General features: G+C 30.6%; 1 protein-coding gene across 1 annotated transcript; it reads left to right on the top strand.

Moving 5' to 3' along the window:
* On the top strand, positions 4,099-6,503 carry LOC109350406 (UDP-glucuronate 4-epimerase 3). The gene has a single exon (XM_019591649.1). The coding sequence runs from the start codon at positions 4,674-4,676 to the stop codon at positions 5,988-5,990; it is 1,317 nt and encodes a 438-aa protein (XP_019447194.1). The 5' UTR covers positions 4,099-4,673; the 3' UTR covers positions 5,991-6,503.

A 16,192-nucleotide genomic window follows, 5' to 3' on the forward strand; every position in this document is an offset into this window, starting at 1 on the left:
ATAACCTATTGCGTTTTATTCCTTAAACCTTTCATTCTCCATCAGACCACCTTAGTAGAATGTGTGAAGTACAAATTGAAATGTATACTTTTCCCCTAAGAATGAAGCAATCTTTTCAGCTTGTGATTATTCTACACTAATCCAAATGTGTCCTAACGCACATGATACTTTGCTGTTCTAACATGAATTGCACTATAAGATTCTTAGGAAGATGCTTTTGCCTTCATTTTCAAGCTTATTTGCACTCCAAGTTATTCATTCAATGCATTCCTTTAACATTCTCTCCTCATGCACAAGAAGCTAAGTTGAGAAGTCTACGTATATGAACTTCATTATATTTAAGAGGAAAAAATGTATTACAATCTCTTAAAATCCAACTCTTTTATAGATCAGGATTATAAACTTAAAATTAATTAATTAATTACTTTTTAAGCTTTAATTCATCGATGGATGTGATGTTTAATTTGAGTAGGTTAATTTAATGAAAACTTTATCATATAGTTATATAGGAGATGATTCATTTACTTCAAGAATAAGATAAAATAACATACTTTACATCTTAGTCATCCATTATAGGAAAACTCAATAATTTAAATTAGTAAATAAATCTGAACCATTAGATTTCTCAAGAATGAATAACTAGGAAGAATGAATAACTAGTACGTAAATTAAGTTTTTTAAACTTAGTATAGATAACGTGGATAGTAATATAATTGACTTTAAAGTTAAACTCTCATTATTGCCATTTGTACCTTTTTCTTCTCCTTTTTATTTCTCTCTTCAACAAGCTCACTTTTTATTATTGTGTCATGTGAGAGTTATTTTCAGCTTAATCATTTTTCTAACCTCACAACAATTTTATTTAATGCTTTTAGTGAAGGTTTAGCTTTTATATAGTAAAAAGTGTTAGTAGAATTATGTCATATGCATCCATGATCATTAGGGAACAACTCACAAAAGAGAAAGAAGGAGGACAAAGACATCACTTAATTAAAGGCAAGTGATCCCACATGATAAATTATTTTGTTGTCCACTACCACTGAATCTCAACACATCTAAATCATTGATTTTAAAATATTTAACTATATTTAATTGAATGATATATTATTATTGAAAAAATATTTAGACCAATTATCTCAAACCATATAATAATTTTACTATTTTTGTGTGCTGTAATAAATTAAGGTATTAACGAACAAGGATCATGTGTTCCATAGCGATTATATTCTTATGTTTCTATTAACTTTCTTTTATTAATATATAAATGTTATTTTAGATTTTTCATTTTAATTAAGTGACATTTTTTCATTGGATCGAGACTAACGTCTCTATCCTATCCGATAAGAATGGACACTCATGAAAAGGTAATGTAATAAATTATGCTTTGACTTTTGGATGCCTTGATAGAAATGGTTGAAATTGAATTTCAACTTCTATAAAGAAAGGACATTTTTCTTTGTAAAGGTAAATTAGACTAGCCTTTTAAATGATCCATTAATGCACTTTAATTCGATGAAAATAGAAAAACTAAAATCTCTTACGTAAGGTTTATACCAAAGTATCAATTACTTTTGAGTTTTGACCCTTATCTAACAAACAAATACACATAGGGATGTTGTTTTCTTGAATTAGAAGTAACGCATGCATGAGCAAATAAATTATCTAGTGCCAACTAAGAGCAAATGATGTTCCTCCAAAATTAAGCACGATTTGATTCAAATGAATATGTAGTATAAGTTTTTCTAAATGTATATAGGGTATATGTTAAGGATAAATAATTTTTTTTTACATGGATAAGTTGTTTGTTTTTAACTTTGGAACGTACTATTTTCATTTTTCCAATAAACAATTACTATTTTAGATACCCTTAACATATATTCTTATGTAAAACCTCATTATTTCAACTATTTTATATATGTTGGGCCAACATGTAAGGGTATGTCGCAACTCGCAAGTGTAGAGCACATACCCATAATTAATAGGGTTCATATATTTTTTTTACTGGTACAACTATTTTTATTTCTATATGATAATTATATTATTATTTTTATTCTTTTTAACATTTGTTATATTATCAATTATTATTATTATAGGTATAAATTTATTCAATATTTTACTAGATGCAATGATCATTATGTTATATTATTATATAATTGATTTAGAATTGAAATAAGGATCTAACATGAAGTAAGAAAAGTATATGAAACATTTTAATACCCATAAGAAGATGACACTATAAAAATATACTGGACTCAAACCTGTGATAAATAACAATAATCGAGATATAAAAAAGTATATGGCACATTTTCATATTTGTATGATACTTCTTTTTGTTTAAAATTTACTATAAAAATATTACATAATTAAATTATTTAATATTCAAGTTTTATATAGTTAAATTATGTGGACAGATTTTTTCTAGTGTGGAACCTACAAAATGCGAGGGCGACTGTATCATATATAAAATGGTTGTGTTGTCTTTGTTTTGATATAATGGTGGTTAAGATATAAGAGGGTTGTATTTATAATCTTAAACAGTTTACTTGATTTTTATATCATTATACAAATTTTAGAGTGGATATCACATGTCTTTAAGGTTGTCATATTTCCTACTTCCGACCAATAAAAATAAAAAGTAATACTTTTATATTATTTGTGGGGATAATCTTTGGAATATGTGATATCTGTTTCCAAATTTTAATGACTTAAATTTTTTCTATCAAATTTTTTCTATTGACATGTGTTTGGCAGCTGGAAAAATCATATTATACAGTATCTATATTATGCAAAACATAACTGAGGCGTGTTAGAAGATTGAATAAATGTAATTTTTATATTCCAAATTTTGAAATATGTCTAAAATATATTCATGTGATTGAACCGATGTAATTTTATTCAATTTCTTTTAGTAATTAACATTACATAATTTTTTATTAATGTATCATTATTATTTCACATATTGTCCTACTTCTATTTTCTCTCTTCCTCACTCCAGCGATAACAACTTTGACCTATATGAAAAAGATCCATTGACACAATAATTATTATTAGAGACATAAATTGAGAAATTTATAAAGACTTTGTGTATACACTTAAAATTAAAAAAATAAAAAATGCGGGTCAAGAGACACTAAATATCAGCTGACACACTAGTGATTATAATATAAAAATAATCCATCCTATTTAGGAAAAGAAAAACTCTACCAAATATAAGCTGAAACAATAAATGTTATATTTTTTAAAAGTTATTAATTAAATCACATCACAATAAAAAGTAACGGCTCTATCTAAATTTGTTATAAATGTAGATAATCTTTCATAATAAAAAGCTTCAATGACTATTATTGACTTTCAGCCCAAATTAGTGAAATGCAGTTATTGATGATTTGACTTGAGAAGTAAAATAATTATTGTAACTCAACAATCACATTCTATTCCTTTTTTTCTTCAACATTTATTGATTTTGATATTTTTAATCTGACTTGTGGAAATTTAACCATATTAATTAAATTTGTCAATACATAATTTTAGAATATATTAGAAAGAAAATAAATGATGCATAATTATAAATGATACTTTTATAAAAATATTCTTAATTGTAAACCCATTAAACTAAAATAACTATATTAACTTCCTGCCTTAATTTATGTAACAACTCAAATGAGTCATAAAGAGAAAGGGTAGTATTAAATATTTCTCACCCTAATCTTTCTCTAAATTCACTGAATTTAAGTAACAAACTCTCATGGATCTCACACACTTTTCCATGGTGAAGAAAATGTTAGTCCCTTTATAGAAAAATCTATCAAATCTCATCCATTGCATTATAATAACATTAAACAATACCACCAACCAATTATGCTCCTCCAATCACACATTTGAACTCTCTTCCCCATAACTAAAAAAATCAACTTTCCACCACCCAAAGTAATCCTTAAATAAAAAGTGTATATAATGTCCTTAAGGTCCTAAATTCAAGGCAATCCAACCAATCAAATTAGCATATACCATCTTTTAGAGATACAAAGGGTAATGGCTTTGTTTTACCACAACCCACTAGGATTTGATTTCTTCAATAGGCATTGCAAAGGGAGGAGGAACATTAGAATAAAGAAACAAAATCCAAGTCCTAGTAGTTTATTAAAAATTAACCCTTGAAATCATAAACTCCTTCATTCACATTGGTTAAAAAGTTTCATCCTCTCTCTCTATATATTTCTCACCAATTTTTACATTTTGTTTGAAATTCAAATCAATCTTGAAACTTCCTTTTTGTCTTTGAAACAATAAAACCCAAAAGAGTTGTCACCATCTTCAACCCATTCCTCTAAGAAACAACAAGATTCCAAAATACAGCACAAAGAGAAAAAAAGTGATTTTTTTTCTAAAGAAAATAAAAACCAACTCACTCAAATAAATAAAAGAGAAAAACCCAAACTTTTTTTTTTATTCTGTTCCTTCTCCTTCATCCATTCCCATCACCTTATAACAAACACAACACACCATTTCTAAAACAATCCCAAATTCCTGAGAAACCCTAATTTCAAATCTCACATCCAAATCAGGGGTAACTCAAGAAACACCAACAAAATCCAAAATTGCTTCCACAAATCGATTCAAACGAGGAAGAAGAATCGTGGGTACCCTTCAAAATAAAAAATTTCTCAGTGAAAATGTCACAGCTGAAACAAATCTCGCATAATGATAATAGCGCCCCTTCAACCCCAGGGAAGTTCAAGATTGAGAAATCCCCTTACTTCAACCGCACACGGTGGCACTCTTCCCTCGCCAAGTTAACCCTTTGGTCCTTCGCTTTCTTGGCCGTGATCTTGATCTTTTTCCTCCGATCTCCGTCGTCGTCGGTCCCCATTGACCCCTCTCGCCGCTCGTTGCGGACCTACAATTGGGGCGGATCCGCTTGGGAGAAGCGGGTCCGCTCCTCTGCTCGCGTCCGGTCACGAAATGGTATGACCGTTCTCGTGACCGGGGCAGCTGGTTTTGTTGGGACCCACGTGTCCTCTGCGCTTAAGCGCCGAGGAGATGGGGTCCTAGGAATGGATAACTTCAATGACTATTATGAAATTTCATTGAAACGTGCGCGCCAAGCTTTATTGGAGCGCACTGGGGTTTACATTGTGGAAGGTGATATCAATGATGAAGCACTTTTGAGAAAGTTGTTTGAAGTTGTGCCATTTACTCATGTTATGCATTTGGCTGCACAAGCTGGTGTGAGGTATGCTATGCAAAATCCTGGCTCTTATGTGCATAGTAACATTGCTGGTTTTGTTAATTTGCTTGAAGTTTGTAAGAGTGTGAATCCACAACCTGCTATTGTTTGGGCTTCTAGTAGTTCTGTTTATGGGCTTAATACTAAGGTGCCGTTTTCGGAGAGGGATAGGACTGATCAACCTGCTAGTTTGTATGCTGCTACAAAGAAAGCTGGTGAAGAGATTGCTCATACATATAATCATATATACGGTCTTTCGTTGACGGGGTTGCGGTTCTTTACGGTTTACGGACCTTGGGGTAGGCCTGATATGGCATACTTCTTTTTCACTAAGGATATTTTGAAGGGGAAGCCGATCCCGGTTTTTGAGGCCGCGAATCATGGTACGGTTGCGAGGGATTTTACTTACATTGATGATATTGTGAGGGGGTGCTTGGGTGCGTTGGATACTGCGGAGAAGAGTACTGGTAGTGGCGGGAAGAAGAGGGGTCCAGCGCAGTTGAGGGTTTTCAATTTGGGGAATACTTCACCCGTGCCTGTTACTGAGCTTGTGAGCATTTTGGAGAGGCTTTTGAAGGTTAAGGCGAAGAGGAACATAATGAAGTTGCCGCGGAATGGGGATGTGCAGTTTACTCATGCAAACATTAGCTATGCGCAGAGAGAGCTCGGATATAAACCTACAACAGACCTACAGACTGGTTTGAAGAAATTTGTTCGGTGGTACCTGAATTACTATTCCGGGGGGAAGAAAGCTGTTGAGTGATGGTCTCTTTTTGACCATGTGGTAGGATCTCTGAATTCTCGTTCATTGTGATTCTTGTGATTGTTCCTTTGAATTTCTATGTTCGTTGCATGATCACCATGTTTCATACAATCTCAAACTCAAAATAGTTTATGCCGAGGAGGAACTTTGTTTCCTACGATGGGGAAGTTTTGTTGTTGCTGTGGAGATTAATGCCAGAGCACCTATTTGCAGTGTCAAAGAGAACAAGAAAAATCATATTCTTCTCTTTATTATTTTCCTCTGAATGTAATTGTTGTAGCTTTAGAAATGTAGCATTTATGACTGATAGTGCGTGCGTATGCTGATTGCTGGCAGTGTATAATTGTTGAGAAAATTTAGTAAAAATCATACAATAGTTTGATTTCCAAATTTGGACTGAATGAATCAATAAGACATGTATTTTATTTTCACATCTTCATATGTAATCTTTCAGCTATGATTGTACTTGTGTATCAATAATTATGAACTTAAGTCTACTACTTTGATGTTGTTGACATTTTGAAAGTATCTATGTGGAACTGTTTCTTCTTGAACAGCCAGCATGCAAGTATGTACGTTTTTTTCAGTTGATTAATAGAAAGATTTTCTTTGTTGCTGAAGATGCTTGTTTCTATTATTAGTTTAATGCTTCATTTGAAGGATCGATGTTTGAATTACCTTTAGGAATCAAATTGCATTATGTTAGAAAAGACTCAAACATGGAAGGTAATGTTTCTTGGACACATTTTTGTGTGGCTTGTCTCCTGTTCATGAACTTGTCACCCATGCTGCACGATTGCATTCCAGTCACTTACATTCTAGAGGGGCCGGTGTGTGTGAAAATGAAATTAGTTTACATTTTCACAAATCACCCATGCAGCACGATTGCTTGCCTTGTGATCTGAAGGTCATGGGTTCAAATCCGGAAAATAACCTCTTCGCTCGTGAGGATAATGTTGATCTATCCTCCCCATACCCTTCTAGGTAAGAGCCTCGTGCACTGAGCCGCCCTTTTTATTTTTAATATTCTTGATCCTTTGCTGAAAGCATTTTTTCCATATATCGCCATGTTTTGTCCACTAATATATCATTTATATGTAAACATGTGTGGAGACTCTATGTGATGGACATTCTTATGTATTTAGGCACTTATGCAATCTCTTCCAGGTGTATAATCTGCTTAGCTTTCTTTTCATTTCCTTTATGTATGGATTCAATCTTGGCCCATTTTATATGGAACAGTTTATTTTGGGGAAGGAGAGCGCGATAAAGTTTATTTTCGGATATATTGGGTTAATATGTGATCTAGCTTGGAAAGATTCATTGTCTAACTGGTTTTCTGAAAATCATCTTGACCTATAACTATTTATGCATATGTATGCTAAGCTTTCCATTTATGTAAGTTTTCAAGAGCTTTTCATAGCTTCTACTTTATACAGGTATTCAGCATTTCATTCTTGACTAGTTAGATCTTGCATCCAAACATTCACTATCTTACTAGATTTCTGAAAATCACTTTGACCATTTTCTGTATAAGTATATGTGTGGTAAATTTTCCATTTATGTCAGTTTTGAAGATTTTTTGGTTAAAGTATTGAGTTACCTTCTTTCTACAGACATTCAGCACGCCGTTCTTGCCCTTTTAATCGGGGCGCTGTTAAAAAGTTCCTCTAAATTAAGCGTAAGAGCGTATCTATCTTTAATTTAATATAAAGTGCATTGTAATCTCAACACATTATAATCTAATGGTTGATACACCCTTGTTGCTCAGTTTAGAGCCAACTTTAGTTTAAAGGAGCCTCATCTGCAATTTTGAGTTTTTGAATTTCCGGAAGATTGAATTAGTCAAGTTCGGCCTTCGGCTTATCAATTTCTTTAATGTTCTATATGATTTACCTAAGAGACTTGAGATAAAGATTAGATCAAAATACAAATTGATTGAAATATGTGGAATTTCAAATTAAGCAAATAGAGTTATGTCATTATTAATCTTGCCTAATGTATCATTTATGCCAATGGATATTTCTGGTAGGTTTGGATAGGATATTTCATTCCATTGCTAGATTAGATTTATAAACCAAGTTAGTTTTTTGGTACTATCAAGGGTTAAGGAACTAATCCCTTTCAAGGTGCGTGGCTGTCCCTCTTAACAAGTGTCGTTCACATGAATCGACCATTCGAACCCTTGACCTTTTGGTCATCCTGGGGATTTAGTGGGGCCTTACCTGAAACCAAGTTAGTTTGTTATACACTTTGTTGCATTTAATTTAGCAAGGTTTGAAGTATCATTTTGTTGCTTATGAAGAAAGGTAGGATTAACTATCTTTATCTGCAATACTTGTACAATTTGGAGAACACCAATGATATATCTTCTTCCAATCCTTGTGTTTCCAGTGTACAAAGATTATAACAATGCTACCTATCTCAGAATATGCCAGAGGAAGAAAATGCTTAGTGGTTGAACAAGAAAATTACCATTCATTTTTATGTTGTTTTAGGTGTGTGATGGGTGAATTTGAAGGTTGGTTTCAATGTGCAGCACCTGCAATAGTCAATACTTGATGTTTACAAACTAGTGAAATAGAATTATAGTTTCACGGGGCATGAACATCTTTTGACCCAAAGGTCATGAGTTCAAATCCTATAAACAATTTCTTCACTTGCCAGGATAAGATTGTGTATATACCCTTTCTAGATCCCACTATGTGGGAGCCTCGTGCCATTTTTCTCTCATTTTTGTTTTATTTTCATTGTTTTCTAATAATGAAATGCCTTTTATTGCATTTACAACTTATGACTAAATAGAAGTTCAGCATGTGACCGTAAAAGTTAGGAATCTTTCCAATAATTTGGTAGACATGTAGCTATCATGTTGTTTGGAGGATCAAAGGTTGATGGTGGTTTCTTTCTTGTGCAACTTATTCTGATGCTCAAGTTAGAGCTATACACTAAGTATATATATATATATATATATATATACCCACCTACATTTTTTTGTATCTACAAATTTACCAAATTTTTATTTTTTACCCATATAATTTATCTTTGAGAAAAAATGTGTTCAATGAGAGTATATGAATTTTATATACTGTTATTGTATTATTCACCATTTATATTTTATTATTATTAACTCTTAACAAAAAGTAATATAAATAAATGGTAGATGATATAACTACTAATTTATATAATATTTTATACTGATAGTATATATATATATATATATATATATATTATATTCTTTATCTTTTTTTAGATTTTGGTTCTTATATATTCCAAATTTTGTGTTTTAGTCTATAATGATGAGGCAACTAATACTAACTGTGACATATTTTGCTGCATTGATGTATCATAGACAATGACTAACCAAAAAATAAAGTAAAATAAGAACTGAAAACATATTTTTTGGGGGGTATATTTACAGGGTAAAAAATATTAAGTTGGAAAAGAAACCACAATTCATATAAAGTAATAGTCTTTACCACCGGTCAGCATAATTGAAGTAGAAAATTCTTCAATAGAAAAAATTAAATGTTGTTTTGTAGGTATTTATGATATTATATTTGCATAAGAACATGACATTAGTAGCAATAAATATAGAAATAGGTGAAATTATATTCTTTATATTACAACTCTAGCCTTGGGTTTCACATGGGAATTTGGTTAGTTGTTTCAACTTTCATTCATATGTATAGTAGTGTAAGAGTTCGTTAGATATTTAAGATAATTAAAAAATAAAAAATTTGATTCTTGTAATCGACATTTATTGCTAGGGATAATTATACATTTCGAAAGAAATTAATTCCTTATTCAAAATGGTGAGAGCATAACTTATAGTACAAAAAAAACCTTCACCCACGTCTTTTATAAGGGAACAAAACGAATGCACATGCATGGTTTTTTTGCTTTTTTCTTTTCACTGTATAAAAGGAGAAACACCATTTGTTAACTATATTGGTGTTTCTTTTTATTTGAACGTGGAAGTAATAATTCTACAACCAGAGATAACAAAGTCATGGTGGTTGAGGTGGGTGGAAATTTGGTTTGAAGTTAATGGTTTAGATTAGAATTTATTGAAGAATGTGGAGTATCCAAGTCCAAAATACAGCAGATAAAAGCAAGTTCAAGTCCAGATACAAGAATATGAAATGGTATTATTATTTTTGGTGACCATGATTTGATTAATCTTATATTAGATGAGAGTATGTAGATTATTGATAGTGGTGCTACACTTTATTAAGGAAAAAGTTCTATTACATCCTACATTGTGGTGATTTTGGAGCATTGAATATGACTAATGATAGCTTGTCAAATATATTTGGTATTCGTAATATTTATTTGCATATTAACATAAGAGTGCAATTGTTGCTTAGAAGAGTTAAATATGCTTCAGATATCCATTTAAATTTGACGTATATATATATAGATGAGAGATCTATTTACAACTAAATTTAAGTTACACTAGTTATACTTAATCTCAATCATTGGTTTTCTTAAATCTTATGGACCAAATGAGTGAAACTTAAATGTCATCTAAATTTTCTTTCTTTCTTATCATTTATTTCACTCATCTGTTTGGTCCACATGATTTAAGAAAATCATATATATATGAGGAGATATTCATTTATTCATAAATTAAGTTTACACTAATTACACTCACCCTTAACCATTGATTTTCTTAAATCGAACGGAACAAATGCATGACTACAATAAATTATTTAAGATTTTTCTTTTTATCTCTCATTATTTATTGTACTTATCCATTTGGTCCGTTAAATTTAAGAAAATAAATGACTGAAATTGAGTATAACTAGTATAACTTAATTAATATATATATATATATATATATATATATATGCTTAATGATAATGGAAAGTCACCACTATAATAATAATGACAGAGGATTCTTGTGTTTTGGGTTTTAATGTCCACTATGAGATATGCATCTAAGAACTACTCCAGTGATACTTTTTTTTCCATGAACTCGAGTGATACTTATTACTACATACATTCACTCCTATTTATCTTTCATTGTAAAGAATTTTGTATATTCTTCATTGTTATTTATTCATATTTATCTTTATTTAATATTTTATTAATTCACATAAGTGATGAAAGAAAAAACTTAATGATCACAAAGAAATAAATGATATATCCGGAAAACATAATAAATTTAATACACATTAACATAATAATTATATTTCTTAATAAATATATCTTTCTTTAAGATGGCAGATATATATAAGAACATGTGTATTATACTAAGGCACCATCTTGGAACTCTATTTTATAGGATATTTAATAATTGCTATAAATATTATTTGTATTTATTAAATGTTTTTACTAGCTAGTACTTTATGGTGCTTAAGATTAATAAGAGTGAAATTGTAACACCCCATTTTCTCAACTAAAAACTCAATACTTTATTATTAAATTAAAAACATGGTGACATAGTGAAGAAAGTTAAACTCAATAGGTTATAAAATCATAGTAAATTCAAAATCTTTCGGTTGCCAGGTTAAAAATGTGAAAATATTTCATACTATCTCAACCAAAAAACGAGTCATCATGACCAACCTCTAAACTCAACCATGATCTATATACGTATCATTTTGAGTATGCAGCTTTACAAAATCATTAATTTAATCTTAACAAAATGATTATAAAAGACATCATATGTGTAAAAAGATTTATTCTTAAATAAATATAATAAAATATAACTTATACAAAAATTAGTTCAAAGGAATAGGGATATTCCTAAATCAGAACCAATAACCCCAAAATAAACAAGATATACACCAGCTAAGTTTTTATTGTCTATATTTCTATCAATGGATATCTAAAGTGCAACAACAACAAACCTGAGTACACACATACCATAGACAAAAGAAAAGACAAAGAATGGAGTGAGAACCAAGTACGACGACCGTAGTGTGGAATTACATAGAGAATAACATTAAAGTGAGACAACCTATATCACAACTAAAATCAAGCAATGTCAAACATATGCAAATGATGCATGAATATATCTTTCAAATCTCCAATTAATATATCTTTCATGCAATATTTATGCAATTCAACCAACCAATCTCCATCAAAATGCCTGAAGACTAAGATCCTAGTAGGAAAGCAATCAGGAGTACAAATATCCTTAACAACAACAAGTAAAATATCAATTGTTTTCCAATACCTCTATCTGAGGTGCTTACATGGTAAGCGCAATCCGTCTCAAGATTTCTCTCTACTGACCATGAAATGTGCAGGTGGTATTAGAGATTGCTTAGTTTGCATGTAAGACTATCCTATTCATATGGGTAATGAACCAAGACCCTCACTGGACTATCTCACCTAAGAAATCCCTCAAGGCTTCTTGACGAATCACCATCATTGCCGCCCCTATCCAAATCCGCAATGATATTTCTATCACCATATCTTTCCATTTTCTCCAACTCTGCCTACAAGAATGATATGCATGCCCACTAACCAAAGTTAGCTCATTAAGTCTTTTAATCAATGTTTTTACAATTTTTATTTCAACAAGTATCACATAAGTTAGTCATCTCAATCTGAATGCATTTCTATTATGCCAAGTCCAATAGTTGAGCTCAATATGTTAATTTAGTGATCAAATACAATTGGGCAAACCCCAAATTTCATTGTACTTTCAAGTGTATGAATACCCATATGCTCTCAACAAATCCAATATTTTCAAATTATACCTAAGTTAGTTGTCTCGGCCTCATTTCATTTTTACTATTTCATATCCTCGGGATGAGATTAAGACATTAAGTTGTGATCAAATATCGACGTGCAAAACCTTAATTTCAAACTTATGTATTTCTCATATCAATACAATAATCAAGTTATATACTTTTTAAATCAATATAACAACTAACTTATATATTTTTCATATCAATACAAAAATCAACTTATATATTTGTCATATCAATACAACAATTAAATTCTATATTTTCCATATTAATACAACAATCAACTTATATATTTCTCATGTCAATACAACAATCAACTTATGTATTTTCCATATCAATACAAGAATCAACTTATATAATTCTCATATCAATACAATGATCAACTTATATATTTCACATGTCAATAAAATAATCAACTTATATAATTCTCATATCAATACAACAATCAACAACATAATAATTATAATTGAGATACTTCCTAATTATAACATTGCCACAAACATTTAGCACATAAAACAATTATCACTTTTATCAATACTCACATGCACACAAATAGAAATATTTAGCAACATTTCATGATGTAATACCATTGTTGGTATTTTTACGTACGACAAGTAAACTGTATCGTTCAAGTAACAAAACTGGTAAATACCGGGATATTATCCTCAAAGAACAATTCTGATTTATACTATTTTAGAAAACAATAATTTGAGTAAATATGTACAGAGTTGAGAAATAATGGTGTTCATTGTTTTTAGATTATCGAAAATGGTTGATATAAAATGATTTTTGACTGTGAAATAAAAATGGCTGAGATTGACTTTCATCATTCCTCCTCTTTATAATCCTTTGTATCAATTCGAATCATCTGTATCAATTCCTTGATTACAAAATCCTTAGATAATTTATCAAACATCAATTCCTTGGATATTTGACCAATTATCTAGCATTAAATTCAATGTAAAAATAATTCATACATCATTGTCTATTCCTAGATCAATGATACATCAAGATCCAGATTTGATTCCAAGTTTAACTTCCCAATTAAACTTAGTTCCAAGATCAAGAATCTAGAAACTAAGAATAATCAAACATTAAGCAAATGATAAACTTTCCAAAATCAAAAAACAAAATACATTTTCTAATTGAATCCAAGAATACAAGAGTTAGAAGATTACATTTCAATCCCAGCATAGAGAGAATTAGCCACTCATCCTATGTTTTACAACAATAAAATGATGTAAAATACAAGAAAATCCAGATCTAAAGTCGTTCCCACGACTTCTCTCATGTTTCTCTCTCTAAAAAATATGAAGAAATTACCTTGAAACTAATTGGAACCCCCTGGTTCTTTTATGTAACCACCTATATCTAATTCAATGTTTTGGTCCCTCGCTCAAGCTTGAGATTCTCGCTTGATCGAGAAAGATAATTGTGTGTCTCGCTTGAGCGACAGGTCTCGCCTGGGCGAGAGACCCACAAAGAATTTGGCCTTCAAAATTTGAAATTGTCGCTTGAGCGACAGCCTCTCGCTTAGGCGAGAGGGCAAATTTGTGCTTAGGCGAGCCTCTGGCTTAGGTGAGGGATCCATAGCTTCTTTTCCGTAAATTCCTTCAATTTCCAACTTTTTCAATCCTCATTGTCCTGTAATTGACACAAAATGTATAAGCTTCCTAAGCAAGACTAATTACACTAGATTCTTTGGAGTTGTACATAATTTTAATCATAACTACACAATAAGTGCTCAACATTATATGGATTTCCTTCACAACATGACACTTAAAAACCATAAGTGAGTACCTCACATTATGGTACACAAAAACGAGTTCATACACATGTTTTTAGCACATTTAAATATTTAAGACTCTATACATTATCATGAAAATGATTAAGGACTCTCACATCGAAAATAAGTTCTCATGGAAGTTCCTAATCTACAAGACTCTCCGACTTTTAAGGGAATCAGAGAAAAGAACTTCAATGAAATACTCTAAGACCACAATGGTCTTCTCCCTCACCTTATGTACTTCATTGCTTAATTATATCTTCTTTAATTCATCCATGATATTGTCCCACCTCAAAGCAAAATCACATTGTCTACGAGTATTCTAATGCATCAATTCTTCCTGAGCACATTGGATGATCATTAACCAAAAGATAACACAACAAAACTTAATTTCTAGTTCTACATATCAATGCTTATCCTTCTATTTTTTTTATAAACAATTAATCTCATGTATATCTATATTTGACACGTACGACACATATATATGACATGTATAACACTATATGCACATTAACGACAAATTTTGTTTCTTCCATCCAAATATGCATATTCTAGAAGTAATGCACATAATAAATATGGATGATTTTCTTTTTTTATAAAACAATAATCTTCAAAAGGTAAAACGAAAGGAAAGGAAAGAATGTTGTAACATATACAAATATGCATAAACTTTAGTTCGCCTAAGCTGTACCTCTTTCATTCTCATACAAATTCACTTAAGTATTTAAGCTTCACCAATTCACTTTAGTAGGTACGTTTTTAAAATCACAAGGGGCTCCTTGTTTTGTTTAAAAGAAATAATGGAAAATAGTCTTCTTTATTTTGATAAACCATAGTGGTTCTTTGCCAAATTGTTTGTTTAGTAGCAATCATAAATCGACAATCATTTGGGACAAGTTTTTTTGTAAAACAAAATTATGAATAGGAACCAGTTGAACAACCCTAGAAGAAGTAACGAGGCATCAAGCTTTATGCCCTAGTCCTCATGAAGATGATTTAAGGCAAAGGAATACTTTTTTGGAAGTATTATCTCTAAACATGTTTGAAAGTGTGTGTGAATGAAAGTGCCCCATGATCTAAATAGAGAATAGGGATCAGCTGTCCCACTTTTCTGTGTCTCATTGTGTCCCGATCTAATGGAAATTTGACACACACTAGAAAAGAAAATTAAAAAAAATATAACAGAACATTTTTATGTGATTTGGTGAGATATGATTGGCTTGGAACATGGGAACGGAAAAATTTCGGGATAGGAGATCCTGGTTCCTAAATAGAATGGAAAGACAAGGAATTTATGGTATAGAGAAAAACGAATACTCAATAGGACAATGAGAGTTGATGTTGTAGAAAAAAATAGGGTCTTAGGATATAAGGGGTATATAACGAGTGAATGAATTCTAACTTATAATGTGATAAATATATGTAGAATTCTAAATATATATATTAAAGAGAATAATATAATAATTCTAATATATATAAGATAGAAAGTAACATAGGCTTATACGATTTTGTTTTGTATTATAATAATATACATGATAATTGTAATGCTAATTGTATATATTAATAATGTGATAAATGTTGCATAAGTATGGATAAAATGATTAACAGATAAAAGTGTAATAATCTAAGTCAAATATTTTAGGATAAGTGTTATGATAGACATAAATATTCAAATCAAAACAAGATAATTTTATTAAAATAAATATCAT

This window comes from Lupinus angustifolius, chromosome LG01 (genome assembly GCF_001865875.1).
Source record: "Lupinus angustifolius cultivar Tanjil chromosome LG01, LupAngTanjil_v1.0, whole genome shotgun sequence".
Lineage (NCBI taxonomy): Eukaryota > Viridiplantae > Streptophyta > Magnoliopsida > Fabales > Fabaceae > Lupinus > Lupinus angustifolius.